The sequence below is a fragment of the Puma concolor genome, chromosome B2, assembly GCF_028749965.1.
Source record: "Puma concolor isolate L17-30 chromosome B2, mPumCon1.1.hap2, whole genome shotgun sequence".
In the NCBI taxonomy this organism is placed as follows: Eukaryota; Metazoa; Chordata; class Mammalia; order Carnivora; family Felidae; genus Puma; species Puma concolor.
The window spans coordinates 60096126-60112011 of NC_141671.1; the positions used below are offsets into that span (position 1 = coordinate 60096126).

The 15886-nt window shown below is 34.0% G+C and overlaps 1 protein-coding gene across 1 annotated transcript in view; it reads right to left on the reverse strand.

Moving 5' to 3' along the window:
- LOC147581010 (protein eyes shut homolog) overlaps positions 1–15886 on the reverse strand; it is a 180227-nt gene that overhangs the window by 25372 nt on the left and 138969 nt on the right. Inside the window, exon 6 of the mRNA XM_086707165.1 lies at positions 7682–7847. Within this exon, the coding sequence (XP_086563291.1) occupies positions 7682–7847 (166 nt within the window). The remainder of the gene's footprint in view (positions 1–7681; positions 7848–15886) is intronic.

Here is a 15886-nt window from a genome sequence, read left to right on the forward strand (position 1 = left end):
ACAGGGTGATTCGTTGACACAGCTTTTCTCTCAAATCACAAATGCAGATAATTATTCTGACCCATCACTCACCTCCCTGCTGGCCCACAAACAAATATTTGTCAAGGTTTATTCTCAGGGGAAAGAGGATCTTAGAGGCTCCTGCATCAAGGATATCAAGCTCATTAGGATTACCCCATTGAATCGCCAGCAGTCAACTTACAACCCTCTTATAGAGCTGCCACTTATCAAAAACCATGTTCACATGGTAAGCTTCCAATAAGTCTTGTTAGGTCATCGCCATTAAGTATGATCATCCAACATTTGGCAGAAAGATTCCAAATAAGAAAGAACAAACCATAATTAAAAATACTTACAGAAACTGAGACACTGAATGGAGGAGAAAAATTTAAAACCAATCAAAACTATAATATTCTTAGAGTTATATAAAAAAGTTATATTGTCTATACAAAAGGTGGAATGTTATGGTAATTTACAACTTTAGACAATAGTAAAAATGTCTAGAAAAGTACAATGTAATAAGAAATAAACACTAGTTCTCATATATTTAATTGAGAGAGTAGATTAGAAAATAGGACAAAACAAAAAGAAATGGAAAAGATAAGAAATTATGAGAAAATGAGACCAATTCTGGGGATGCAATATCAACTTTTTGGACTTAGAGTTACAAAAATAGGAAACAGAAAAGAATTATTAATGCAATAATATAGCGACTACCTAAAAACTGAAAGACACATGCTTCCAAATAAAGGGTTTATCAAGTGCTTACACATGAACAAGAATACAATCATGGGAATGTAAATTGGTACAGGAGGTATATGATCCAGTAAATCCACCTTTGAATATTTATCTAAAGTTAACAAAAATACTAACTTAAAAAGATATATGCATCCCCATGTTCATGAAGAATTATTTACAATAGCCAAGGCATGGAAGCAATCTAAGTGCCCATCAGTGGATGAATGGATAAACATGTGTGTGCATGCACAAACACAGACATAAAAAAGAAGAAAATTGTTCCGTTTGCAATAACATAGATGGAAATTAAGGGTATTGTGCTAAGTGAAATAAGTCAGACAGAGAAAGATAAATACAGTATAATTTCACTTATATGTGGAATCTAAAAGGGGAAACAAACAAACAAACATACTCATAGATGCAGAGAAGAGATTGGTGGTTGTCAGAAGAGGGGAGCAGCGGATGGGTGAAACAGGTGATGGTGATCAAAAGGTGCAAACCGCCACTTAAAAAATAAATAAGTCCTGGAGATGCAATTAATGTACTGCATGGTGACTATAGCTAACAATACTGTATTGTATATTTGAAAGTTGCTAAGAGAGTAAATCTTGTAAATTCTCATCACAAGAAAAAAAAAAGTAACTGTGTATTACAATGGATATTAACTAGACTTCCTGTGGTGACTGTTTTTGCAATATATACAAATATAGAATCATTATGTTCTATATCTTAAACTAATATAGTGTTAAATGGCAATTATATCTCACTTATAAAAATTTATAATTCGCAACATAAGTCCCAACATAGTGAAATTTCAGAACACTGGGACAAAGAACATAGAAAAAAGCCTCCAGGGAGATAATTACAAGATGGATATAAAAAATCAGGGGCTCAGTCAGTTAAGCATCTGACTTGGTTTCAATTCAGGTCATGATCTCATGGATCATGAGTTTAAGTCCTGTGTGGGGCTGTCAGTGAAGAGCCTATTTGGGATTCTTTCTCTGTCCCTCTCTGCCCATCCCCCATTCCTTTGTGTGTGCTCTCTCTCTTTCTCCCTTTCTTTCAAAATATTTAAAAGGTATTTAAAAAATCAAAAGGTGGCTTAGTGTATACACAATTTCACACTACTGGATGCCTTCCTTTCTTTTCCCTGTGTCATATATCTCATAGATTGTCATATAAGTACTAGGAGTATTATATAATCATTTCTGTATCTGTGTCATTCTTTTCCTCAGATGGCTGTTGGTTCCAATTATAATCTTGCACATATATTACTTAGTATGTGGATGGGAAGCGTGTGTGATGGGAAAACTAAGTCAAAAAGTATAAACATCTGTAATATTGATGGATATTGCAAAATTACCTTGCTCAGCTTTAATAGTGATTTTACATTTCACAAGCAATGCATAAAATCACTCAAATTTTTTGCCAGATTTATTTATAATTGAAAAAGTATCTACCTATTGTGTTTTTAAAATTTGCTTTGTTCTCTTTATGAGTAACGCTGAACACTCTCTCATACATTTAGGAATACTTTCTATGCCTCTGAACAGTTTTTGTTTATTTGACTGCTTCTACGATGTCTTTCACAAACAGACATTTTTGCTTGTATTGTAATCAAGTGACCAGTTTTTCTTTCTGGCAACTAAATTTTGATTGGTAGCTATAAAAGGTCTTCCCCATCCAAATTTAAAAAGTAATTCTCCAACATTTTTCTGATATTTTTATCATTTAAATCTTTATATTTAAAACTTTATTGGTATGAATTTAACTCAGGGTATGCTTAGTAAGATATAAATCAGACTTTTTTTTCCAGATGATTATCAAGTTGTTCAACCCCAATTATTCAGTAATTCTTATTTACCCTAATGATTGAGATGGAAATTTTATTAGATGTTAATTTTTCTTCATGAGTTGAATTTATATTTGAACATTGTATTTTGCATATTTTTGGCTATCAGTGCAATTGTACAATGTTCTTCATTAATGAAGCTGTATAATACACTTGACTATTTGGCAGAACTAAATCTCTACCCCACAACCAACATAACGTACTCTTACACAGTATGCATGGCATTATTTAGTTAGTTTTCCAGGCAGACTTTAATAAATAAAACAAACACTAGAACATTGTTGTTATTTTATTGAAATCTTAATAAATATGTGAATAATATGAAGAGCTGAAATCTTTAATACATTAGGTCTCCTTTCCAACAGCATGGTATATTTTTAGAATTTCTTTCAGATTTTGTGTCTTTGTAACTATACTGTGGCAATATACAAAGTTTTCTTAATGTAGAACTTACATAACATTTTTGTTAATTTTAGTCCTGGGTATTTTCATATTTTCACTGCTGTTTACAGGAAATTGTTTTTCCAATTAAATCTTTTAATAGTTCTTACCTATATATGAAAGCCACTTATTTTTATTTAATAATTAATTAACATAATCCTGTTACTGTACAATTTTTTTATAAGTGATATAAGTGAAAAGCACTAAAATACATTTGGTTTTTAACACTCAGATTTCTTTTTTAAATCTTGAATTAAGGCCTGAAATTATTAAATGTAAATAGAAATAACAGCAGGTATTTAACAAAAGACTTGAAAGTGGAGCAGTGTGGTAGGAAAAAGTACTTTTGATCAAGATTGCTTTGGAGATTCAGTATTTGCCATTCTCCCAACAATCATTACAAAATATAAAAGTCATTTAAATGAGCAGATTATTAATTATTACAATATTTTATACCAGAAATAAGAGCCACTACTTGTAAAGAAAAAAGGGGGAATTTGAAGTACATATTGGTTTGCCATACCAATTCACATCACGGCACTCGTTATTGACTTAGAAAAAAAATACTTCACTATCACATATTAAATGTTGTAAATGTGTTTTAAATTTGGTGAACTAAGCTGCAATGATCACAAGCTTTAAAAAAGAAAGGTATTCAGAGAACTTCTCTCTTCATTTTTGCTATGATTTCATCTTTTCTTAACCATAATTCATATTATCTTATTTCACTTCACAACTCATTATCCACTCTGTCAGTATCTCCTTTTCTCAAACCTAATAACACACATAATGAACATAGATGATGACATTGAAAAGAAACAGTGCATGTCAGCTCTTTCTCAAGTTGTGCACTGTAGACCAATTGTCCTTGAAGGGGCTTCTTCTAATTAATTATCATCCCTTCTTTGTAGAGCAATCATATTGGCAAGAATTGATTGGGCGTGTAAGACACTTCATTTAGTTGGTAGAAAAATCTCTTAATTAAAATAATTTTACTACTGGTAAAATTAATGCACCCCGTGCAAATTTACCAGCTTGATTTTAATGTTCCTCTTCAATTATATTTTATGAGAAGAGAAGGAAATGAGATCTTAATAGAAACAAGCAGAACAAAATAAGTATTGCATAAAATGTAATTATATTTACATACTTTTTAAAATTTATCCTAACTTCTTTTTTGTTTTGAAAACTTGACTGGGAGAAGTTGCTTGTTGAATCTTTGTACTGACATTAAAAAGGAATTGGGGGGGGCGCCTGGGTGGCGCAATCGGTTAAGCGTCCGACTTCAGCCAGGTCACGATCTCGCGGTCCGTGAGTTCCAGCCCCGCGTCAGGCTCTGGGCTGATGGCTCAGAGCCTGGAGCCTGTTTCTGATTCTGTGTCTCCCTCTCTCTCTGCCCCTCCCCCGTTCATGCTCTGTCTCTCTCTGTCCCAAAATAAATAAACGTTGAAAAAAAAAAAAAAAAAAAGGAATTGGGATAGCTCTGCTTATTTATTGACTATTGAGTTTCATCACACTGGCTTCTTTAGCTTGGACAGCCCAAGTAATTTAGATTCTCAGATGTGGAAGACACATACTTCATCTTTTTTGTAATAATTAGCTATGTTCATTAAGTTCTGAACACATTTACATGAAAGGATAATGACTAAATACACTTATATTACCTTGATGATAATTGCTCAAAGTTGATTTATGCATGAACAATTTTGACTTCATATTACCCCCATGTCTTAAAAGTGTATTTGTTTTATTTTAAAGTAAACTTACTTTACTTTGTCATTCATATAGGTATGTTTACTCAGAGATGATTTATCCACAAACCATTTGATTTCCTATTACTCCTCCTATTTTTCCTAAAAAATATATTTGCTATTTTATTTTTGTGAATATGTTCCCTGTAGCCATTTTTAGTTCCAAAGAATTTTAATGTTTAAAATAAATTAAGTGTACACATGCATTATTCCTACTTTGAGACAAAGAAAAATAGAGTATAAAAGTGATGCAGGCACTGAAGTCCATGAACTGATTTGGCTTTAACAGCAGATTATGTTTCTCATACATTAGAACACTTGGGGAGGCTTTAAAGATCTCCTATGTCCACTTCACCACAATTCCACTTTGATTGTTCTGTAATGGAAGTCCAGCAGTAGTAGATTTTGAAAGTTCCTTAGGTGATTGATTATATTATGTGCTCAAGGTTTAAAACCACTGAGCTAACATACTGCCTAAATAGTCCTGAGACCAGCTCCATCAAGTAACTTCTCTAACCTAAGTGGTTGTTTGTTTTGTGTTTGTTTGCTCTTGTTTGTTTTGTGTCATTTTTAAAATAGTAAGTATTCATAACACAACCTCTGAAGTTCCTTTTAGCACTAACATAAAATAATCAACAAGTCATTGCTCTCTTCTACCACTTTTGGTCTTACGTGTGATTTGCTTAATGAACCGATAACTATTTTTGTCATTAGGGGTTGTTAACTCTCCAGAATATCATTTTATGAGCATCATGAAATAAATTATCATGTCTACTGTCTAAAAAGCTAATTGTTAGTTTACTTCAACACTGTTTTAATGTAATAGTAGTGTTGTAAGTGCAGCTGCTGTCAGTTGAATAAAATAAGCCATTAGTTGAGAACAGATATATCAAATCTACTGATTTTCTGATTGTTGGCAAACTATCATGCCAAAATATCATTGACAGAGGAGTCTTTAAAAGATTTAACTGAAGTGTCATACAGTTTTAAGAATGTGGATCAATTTGCATGAATTAAGTCAAATAATATACAAAGTATAATCATAGAACAGAAAATTATGTTTATCAAAACAATTTTGAAACAAGAACTGCCATTGTATAAAATAATTAGAAACATATTTGATAAAATATGTGTTGGAATTATTTCATTTCAAGTGTGAAAGCCAGAAATCTCACATTCCTGTTGATACCTCTGTCACTTGCTCTCTGTATTCAATCCATAAACAAGAACTTCCATGTATTTCAATCTTCAATCCCCTCACAATATGACTGCTCTACAACTATCAATTTCCTTGTCTTGAATCTATTTCTACACTTGATCATTTTTTTAAATGTGTCAAACTCTACAGTGATTTTTTTTTTTATTTTTTAACCTTTAATCATTTTGGAAAGATAGAGAGACAAAAGTGTGAGCAGAGGAGGGGCAAAGAGAGAAGGAGACACAGAATCCAAGCAGGCTCCATGCTCTGAGCTGTCAGCACAAAGCTCGACGCGGGACTCCAACTCACAGACCGTGAGATCATGACCTGAGTAGAAGTCAGACTCTCAACCCACTGAGCCACCCAGGCGCCACTCTACACTGATTTCTTATGCCTTTTAGAATAAAAATACAAATATTTAACCCAACATTTTAGTTCTGGCATTGCGCTCTCCCCAAGTCTTATCTCTACTCTTGTTCTCAGAGTTCCAGCCAGGTCTTCAAAGGATTCATCTCTTCTAACTTAGCAGAGGTTTTTGTTGTTGTTGTTGTTGTATTTTTGTTTGTTTTGCTTTGTTTTGTTTTTTGTTATTTAACCCACTTTTGGGGGGGTATGTTTGACATATAAAATGTTGCAGATATTTAATGTATACAACTGCATGTCTTTGTAGTTACATATAGATCTGTGAAACTATAATCAAAATCAATTGTCATAAACTTATCCATCACCTCTAGAACTTTCTGCCCACCCCAATTTTTTGTTGCTTATTTTGTTTCTTTTTTTCCTTTTGTAATAGGATAATTTAATGTAAGATCTACCCTCCTAGCAAAATTTTAAATACATAACATAGTATTGTTAATCATAGGCCCTATGTTGTACAGTAAATTTCCAAAACTGCTTTATCTTGCATAACTGAAACTTTATATCCTTTGAAACTTAGTGTTTTAAATTTTTTTTTCAACGTTTTTTATTTATTTTTGGGACAGAGAGAGACAGAGCATGAACGGGGGAGGGGCAGAGAGAGAGGGAGACACAGAATCGGAAACAGGCTCCAGGCTCCCAGCCATCAGCCCAGAGCCTGACGCGGGGCTCGAACTCACGGACCGCGAGATCGTGACCTGGCTGAAGTCGGACGCTTAACCGACTGCGCCACCCAGGCGCCCCGAAACTTAGTGTTTTAAAAATATAATTCCCTCAATCTAAAATGCACTCTTCTCCAACTTCTCTACCCTGGGCTCATTCTCTGTAACTCTGTTCAAGAGGCATTTAATCATGGAAACCTTATCTACCTCCAAAGTTACTCTTCCAATTGCCCATGTATTTTTCTTTTTTTTTCCTTCGGTTATAGGCTTTCATGAGAGGCTATTTCTTTCTATAGGAACATTTTATTTCAGTTTATAATAACATACTTATCATTGTATGTACCCAATAATTCCCCTCCAAAAAATAGATCTACAAGAGTAAGGAATAGCTCTAGTTTCCTTCATGACTGTGTATCTGTGCACCAAGCAGAATTCCTGGAATGTAGTTGGTATTAGGCATATGTCTATTATAGGAACAAATCAGAGAGCTCAATTACTAAATGCATTTTTATATTATTTTGTGTTTTGAGATATAAAATATTTTATATAATTGAAAAATGAATACTTACCTAATAAATTTTGCAGTGATTCAAGCAAATTAAAAAAAATATTGGATTACCTTTAAATCTCACTTGCCACACATATTTAGACTGAGGAGGATGAAGGACTTTGTCTTGGCAAATATCATGGCTGATACTTCCACAGTAGCAGGGGTATAGATGAATTAAGCAAACATTCTTCACAAACCAACATGAGTATCTTGTGCACTCTGAAGTACATACATACTAGAAAAGGAAGTAATGCAAAATGATATACACCCTATTGAAATGTTTTATAAGTATTTTGCTTATAAAATATACAGCTAATTTCCAAAAGTACCAATTAAAGTTTATAAGACATACCTTTTATACAACTTTTTGCTTATTTCTTCTATTCTTTTAAATTCTCTTTCTGTACCATCTTCCTCATGTTCATGTTCAAAATACCTATGTTATATTCTTTTGGCTGGATTGACTCATTCCTCAATCTACAACAGTCCCTTACCCTCCGTTTCCTGGAATGTGTGTGTGTGTATATACATCACATATATGTCTCCTAGCTGTGTGTTAGCCTGAGATTTCGTACTGTTGAGCACACGTCCAGAGTGGGGCAGACACCATGACCATCCGGGGATCCCACTGTGGCCAGGAGGAGTCCCTGACCAGAAGGGCACCATTAGGGACTCTGACCAAATGCCAGGGGTCAGATGGATTCAAAACAGTTGTGCCAACTACTCTGCCCTGACCCCAGAGCTTCGTACATGACCCAGTGCCTGCCCCACCCTAGAGCTGCCCTTCCAACGACTATCTCTGACAGAGCCGCAGGGTCTGGGGCATCAGGCCGGTCAGTGCCTCTGGAGAATCCCAGGACTGGTCCCCTAACCGAAGGCACGTCACAGTCCAAGAGATGCCCCACTTAGCACTTACACCTTGTCCAGAAGGAAACCAGCTGGCAGAAAGAGCATAGTGATTATCTATTTTCTGAGATCTACTTGTTCAGCTACCACACAGACCTAAGTTAACTGGGCCTTTTCTCTGAAGAGAGGACAATTTCTGTGGCATATGCATATGTATATATGTATGTTACACTTTAACACTTTAAAAAGTAACTATGGTATTAAGAGACACACTATTTAAAGCACACATTAACCAACAGGATTAACACAATGAATTGCCAAAGTACTGTTTGAATTTGTTGGGTTTTTTAATTTTTTAATATAATTTGAAAATATTTTAATATAAATAAAGCACATTTTCCAATATGATTTGTCTATGGTAATCCCTAGTATCCTCAAAGACAATTCATATCTGGTTACATCCACAATGAAATTAATAAAATTTAAACAATTTCAAGTCACACTCAAGTCATCATTAAGTTTTAATACATGCTACTTTACTGAGGTTTTACAATGAGATATATCAATAAGACAAATATAAGTCCTGGAGGCAGACTATTATATATTCTGTTTAGAGCATACCCTAGTTTAATTGCTACTTCTCCAGACTTTCAATGAGCAAATCCCCATAAATTGGCAAAGGGAAGAACAGCTGAGTCATGGAGCACAAAGAATCATAAACATCTGTAATTTCCTTTATGCAATTACTACACTATATTCTCTTTGTATTCATGGTTTCAAGTCATGATGACATTTTACCTGGATTTACAATACAATTTCCTAGTAGCTAGACAAAGTGTGAATCTTAAAGTATAAGTCTCTATAATGATTAATAAATGGCCATGTCACTAACTGAAATCAACACTAAAAATGAGAAATAATAACATGGAAACATTAATTAAGGAAAAGTAGTCATTCTGAATTCGCATGGACATGGCTACTAATATAATACTCACTGCCTATTAAAATACTATTTTCTTAATTCTCATAAATTTAAATAGATATATAATTTAATGATTCAGAAAATTTGTATGACCAAATCAGTGTTTTTGTAAAACTCAGTTACTCTAAAATAACCTCTCTTTTACATTGAAGTTAATTTCCACTAGAATGAATGGTTCTTTCTGACGTTATCTAAAATTCTACAATAAGCTCAGATGACATGGTGATATTAATTTTTTCTCATCAATTTTATTTGGTCTCATGAGCATTAAAAAACGTTCACATGGAAATGCTCACTTATTTTATTTTTTAATCTCCCCAAATTAACACGAGGAATTAATGCTTTAAAAATAATCCTTGAGGGGCGCCTGGGTGGCGCAGTCGGTTAAGTGTCCGACTTCAGCCAGGTCACGATCTCGCGGTCCGTGAGTTCGAGCCCCGCGTCAGGCTCTGGGCTGATGGCTCAGAGCCTGGAGCCTGTTTCCGATTCTGTGTCTCCCTCTCTCTCTGCCCCTCCCCCGTTCATGCTCTGTCTCTCTCTGTCCAAAAAATAAATAAAAACATTGAAAAAAAAATTTAAAAATAAAAAAAAAATAATCCTTGGGTTTTTTTAAATATATATTTTTAATGTTTATGTATGAGAGGGAGAGACAAAGGGTGAGCAGAAGAGGGGCAGGGAGAGAGGGAGACACAGAACCTGAAGCAGACTCCAGGCTCCAAGCTATCAGTGCAGAGCTAGACACGAGGCTTGAACCCACAAACTGTGAGATCATGACCTAAGCTGAAGTCAGGTGCTCAACAAACTGAGCCACCCTGCTGCCCCAATAATTCTTAGTTTTAATACTCCTTCTCATTGAATTCATGTATAAAGTAACAAATATGTGTTAGAAAAACCTTTGGCAGTCTGGAAATAGATTTCAACAATTATACGTTTCCAACTTCATCTATGAAATAGAAACATGACTATTTCATATAAAATGGCTTAATGTGTTGTGTTAAGAGTGGATTTAGGGTGACCAATTCAACTGTTTACCTGGGACTTTACTTTTTTAGCACTGGAATTCCTGTGTCTAGTGAAGGCACTCAGTCCTATGCAAACTGGAATGGTTAGTTGCCCTAAATGGATTATATATTCAAAGTATTATTCCTGAGGTAAAGGTGAATGAGGAACAGAGCTACAGCTGGCATGTGATGAGTAAAATTATCTTCTGTTGGTTTAGGCCTCTGAAATGTGTGTGTGTGTGTATGTACCTGTGGGGGTTAATTACCACAGCATACTCTCCCTAACACACGTATCAAAAGTTTCCTCCAGGGGCGCCTGGGTGGCTCAGTCGGTTAAGCGTCCGACTTCGGCTCAGGTCACGATCTCGCGGTCCGTGAGTTCGAGCCCCGCGTCGGGCTCTGGGCTGATGGCTCAGAGCCTGGAGCCTGCTTCCCCCCGATTCTGTGTCTCCCTCTCTCTCTCTGCCCCTCCCCCGTTTATGCTCTGTCTCTGTCTCTGTCTCAAAAGTAAATAAAACGTTAAAAAAAATTAAAAAAAAAAAGTTTCCTCCATATAGAGGTGAGACTAAACTCCTTTTCTGAGAATTTTTCAAATTTGAAATATCCATCACTTGTATTAAATTGGCCCTTATCCTACAAAATATATAGTTCATATTTCTCTAAGAAAATTAATATTACATTTATTGGAGTAAACAGTAGGTGTTTGTAAATTGCTAACAAAATATATAGAGAAAATTGCAGTGTCAATTTACCCTGTACTTGACTGCCCAGTTTATATATAAAAATTGAAAACAGCAAAAAAAATCAGCATTTGCACTATTTCTTTTGAAAGTGAGTGGGGTACCAGGGGCGGGGATATACAGACATGCATCTGGAAATAAACTTCTATCTTATTGTTGACAGTGAACTAATTAACTGGCACATATTAGAAAACTAAACTTGAACTGACTTTGAACTTCAATAAGCTTGTGAGAGCATAATTTTGGTAAGCAAACAGTGAAATTAAAACAATCATGAAATAGTTTCATATGACAGTAAAACGAAGCAAGAGAATCAAGGGAATTGTCCATAAAAAGAAAAGCAATCTTTTTTTGCATCCCATGTCAGTATATGTTATATCAGAAAGGAGCAAATTTTGCAGTACCAAAGTTTTGTGACTTTTATTTGACTGGCACAAAATACATATTCATAGCAATTTTATAATCCCAACCAAATGATTTAACATCTCATATATCAAATGTATTTGATGATGCTTTCCTTAAGGCTTTTCTTTTTTTTATAAAGGGAGACTGATCTTGACTGATAGTATGAAGAAGCTTTAAAAACAATTGTAGATGTTGATTTCTTATTTTAAGAGCCACATTTCTTAGGTAAGATAATGATTTCTTTTAGATGTTTTGCTTCTCTTGCTGTATTATCTTAAACTTCTCTCTTTCAAAGAAACTATATCCCTAAATTATGCCTTATACCTATGACTGCAACATCTGTAATCCTTGATGATTCTATGTATATTTATTTTAAGCATTTACCAATTTCTATAAACTGTATAAGAATATGTAGACATGTTTTTCTTTTATATAATAAAAGATACTAATAATAGGGATAAGGGATACTCCACCTTTCTCTTTTGCTCTGTGTGTGTGTGTGTGTGTGTGTGTATGTAACAGGGGGGAGAAGTGAGTGTGTGAGTAAGGTGAAAGTGTAGAGTGATAAACACATATATTAAAGAAAATCTCAAAGAAAAATCTCAAATGAACTAAGATAAAAGTTAGCAGAAGAAAAGAAATAATAGATTATAGCAAAAACAAATGACACAGAAAATAGGAAAACAATAAAAAGATGAACAAAACTAAGATTTGATTTCATGAAATGATAACTAAATTGACAAATGTTTAGCTAGACCAAACAAGGGGGGGAAAAGGTGTTCCAAATATATTAAATTATAAATGAAAAATAAGATATTACAACTCATACCATACAAATAAAAAAGATCATAAGAGACTATTATGGGTAATTATGTGTAAACAAATTGAACAGTATAAAAGAAATGGATAAATACCTAGAAACATAATTAAACAAGACTGAATCATAAAGAAATGAAAAATTTGAACAGAAAAAAAACAGAAGAGTAATCAAAAACCTCCCAAAAAAGAATTTACCAGGACCAGATGGTTTCACTGGTAAATTTAACATTTAAATAACTAATACCAATCCTTTTCAAACTCTTCTCAAAAATAAAGAGAAGGAAATGCTCTAAATTCATTTTATGAGGCCAGCATTACCCTCATACCAAAACAAGACTAAGACACTGTAAGAAAACTACAGGCCAATATCCTAGTGAATATAAGTGCAAAAATTCTAAACAAAATATTAGCAAATTCAACAGCACATTAAAAGATAATACATTGAGTAAAATTCATGATTGGTTATAAGGATGGCTCAATGTATGTAAATCAATAAATGTGATGTACCGCATGAATAAAATGCAAGATAAAAATCATACGGTGATCTCAATAGATTCATGAGAGGCATTTGACAAATTCGACATCCATTTATGACAAAAACTCTCAAAAAAGTGGGTATAGAGGAAATGTATATCAACATAATAAGGATCATACATGACAAACACACAGCTAACATCATACTCCATGGTAGAAGTTTGCAAGCATTTCCTGTAAGATCGGGAGCAAGGCAAGGGTTCCTAATCTCACCACTGTCATTTAACATACTACTGGCAGTCCTAGCCAGATAAATCAGATAATAACAAGAAATAAGTGTCCATTACAGCATTATTCACAATAGGCAAGATATGGAAATATATCTCTATTTTATTTATTTATTTTTATTTTTTTTAATGTTTATTTTTGAGAGAGAGAGAGAGAGAGAGAGACAGAGCACAAGTGGGAGAAGGTCAGAAAAAGAAGGAAACACAGAATCAAAGCATGCTCCAGGCTCTGAACTGTCAGCATAGATTCCCACGCCGGGCTCAAATTCATGAACTGTGAGATCATGACCAGAGCCAAAGTCGGACGCTTAACTTACTGAGCCACCTAGGCACCTCTGGAAATGTATCTATTGATCAGTGAGTGTTTTTATATTATAATGTATAAGATGTATATTATATAATGTGAGTATATAATTCAGTCATACAAGAAGGAGAAAATTCTTCCATTTCAGAAAACATGAACTTTTATAGCATTATGTTAAGTGAAATAAGTCAGACAGAGAAAGGCAAATACTATAGGATCTCACTTGTGTAGAATTTACAAACAAACCAACCAATAGAAAACTCATAGGAAGAGCAGATTGGTGTTGTTTTGGGAGGTGGGGGGAAATGGGCAAAAGTTGTCAAAGAGAACAAACTTCCAGTTATAAGATGAATAAATTCTTGTGTATTTGAAAGTTGCTAAGAGAGTAAATGTTGTAAGTTTTTACCATACATACCCAAAAATATTGTAACTACATGAGATTGATGGTTGTGTTAACAAACCTCATTGTGGCAACTGTTTTACAACATACATTTGTATCAAATCATTATATTGTGCACAAACTTATGTAATGTTATAGGTCAATTATATCCCAATAAAGCTGTGAGAAAAAACTATGCCTAGGTGTATTTTACTATTTGGGAGTAAATAAAATATTAAATTTATATAGAATATATAAATATATATAAATAATATATGAACACATATATATAATGCATAATATAAATTTGTTTATATTATAAATATATAATTATATAACATATATTATAAAATAAATATATGATACATTATTAAAAATATATAATCTATATAAACATATATTTATATAATAAACAAAATTATTTTTATAAATATAAATACACTTAATATAAATATTTATGTGTAAGTATATAATAATATATTATCTAGAAAATAAATTATCTTTAAGTATTAATGTGTTTATGTAGCAGGAGACATGCATCCCATCAATTTTTGGCTTTTTACATTTTTTTTTAGGTTTTTATTTTAATTACAGTTAGCTAACATACACTGTTATATTACTTTCAGATGTACAATAGAGTGATTCAACAACTGCATACATCACCCAGTGCTCATCAAGAAAAGTGCACTCCAGGGGCGCCTGGGTGGCGCAGTCGGTTAGGCGTCCGACTTCAGCCAGGTCACGATCTCGCGGTCCGTGAGTTCGAGCCCCGCGTCAGGCTCTGGGCTGATGGCTCTGGGCTGATGGCTCGGAGCCTGGGGCCTGTTTCCGATTCTGTGTCTCCCTCTCTCTCTGCCCCTCCCCCATTCATGCTCTGTCTCTCTCTGTCCCAAAAATACATAAACGTTGAAAAAAAAAAAATTTAAAAAAAAAAAAAAAAAAGAAAAGTGCACTCCTTCCTTATTCCCCATCACCTATTTAACTCATTCCCCACCCCCTCCTTTCTGGTAACCATGTTTGTTCCCTACAATTAAGAGTCTGTTTCTTGATTTGTCTCTCTCTCTCTCTTTTTCCTCCTTTTCTCATTTGTTTTCTTTCTTAAATCCCACATATATGAGTGAAATCATATGGTATTTGTCTTTCCCCTACTGACACATTTTGCTTAGAATTATACTTTCTAGCTCCATTCAGGTCATTGCAAATGGCAAGATTTCATTCTTTATTATGGCTGGATAATATCCCATATGTATCTCCGACATCTTCTTTATATCCATTCATCAGTTGACAGACACTTGATCTGCTTCCATATCTTGACTATTGTAAATAATGCTTCTATAAACATAGGAGTGCATGTATCTATTTCTATTAGTGTCTTTGTATTCTTTGGGTAAATACCCAGTAGTGCAATTACTGGATCATAGTGTACTTCTGTTTTTAACTTTTTGAGGAACCTCCATACTGTTTTCCCCAGGGGCTGCACCAGCTTGCTTTCCACAATGCAAGAGAATTCCCCTTTCTCCACATCCTCACCAACATCTGTTTGAATTAGTATTTTTGCATTCTTTGGGTAAATACCTAGTAGTACAATTGCTGGACCATAGGGTAGTTTTATTTTCTACTTTTTGAGGAACCTCCACAGTGCTTTCCAGAGTGGTTCTACCAGTTTGCATTCCTACCAATAGTGCAATGGGGTTCCCTTTTCTCCATATTCTCACCAACATCTGTTGTTTCTTATGTTGTTGATTTTAGCCATTCTGACAGGTGTGAGATTACTTCTTATTGTAGTTTAGATTTGAATTTCATTGATGGTAAGTGATGATGAACATCTTTTCATGTATCTGTTCACCATCTGGATGTGTTTTTTTGGATAAATGGCTGTTCATGTCTTCTGCTTATATTTTAATTGAATTATTTCTGGGGGGGGGTGTTCAGTTTTATAAGTTCTTTATGTATTTTTGATACTAACCCTTTATCAAATATATCATTTGCAAATATCTTCTCCCATTCCATAGGCTGCCTTTTAGTTTTGTTGATCGT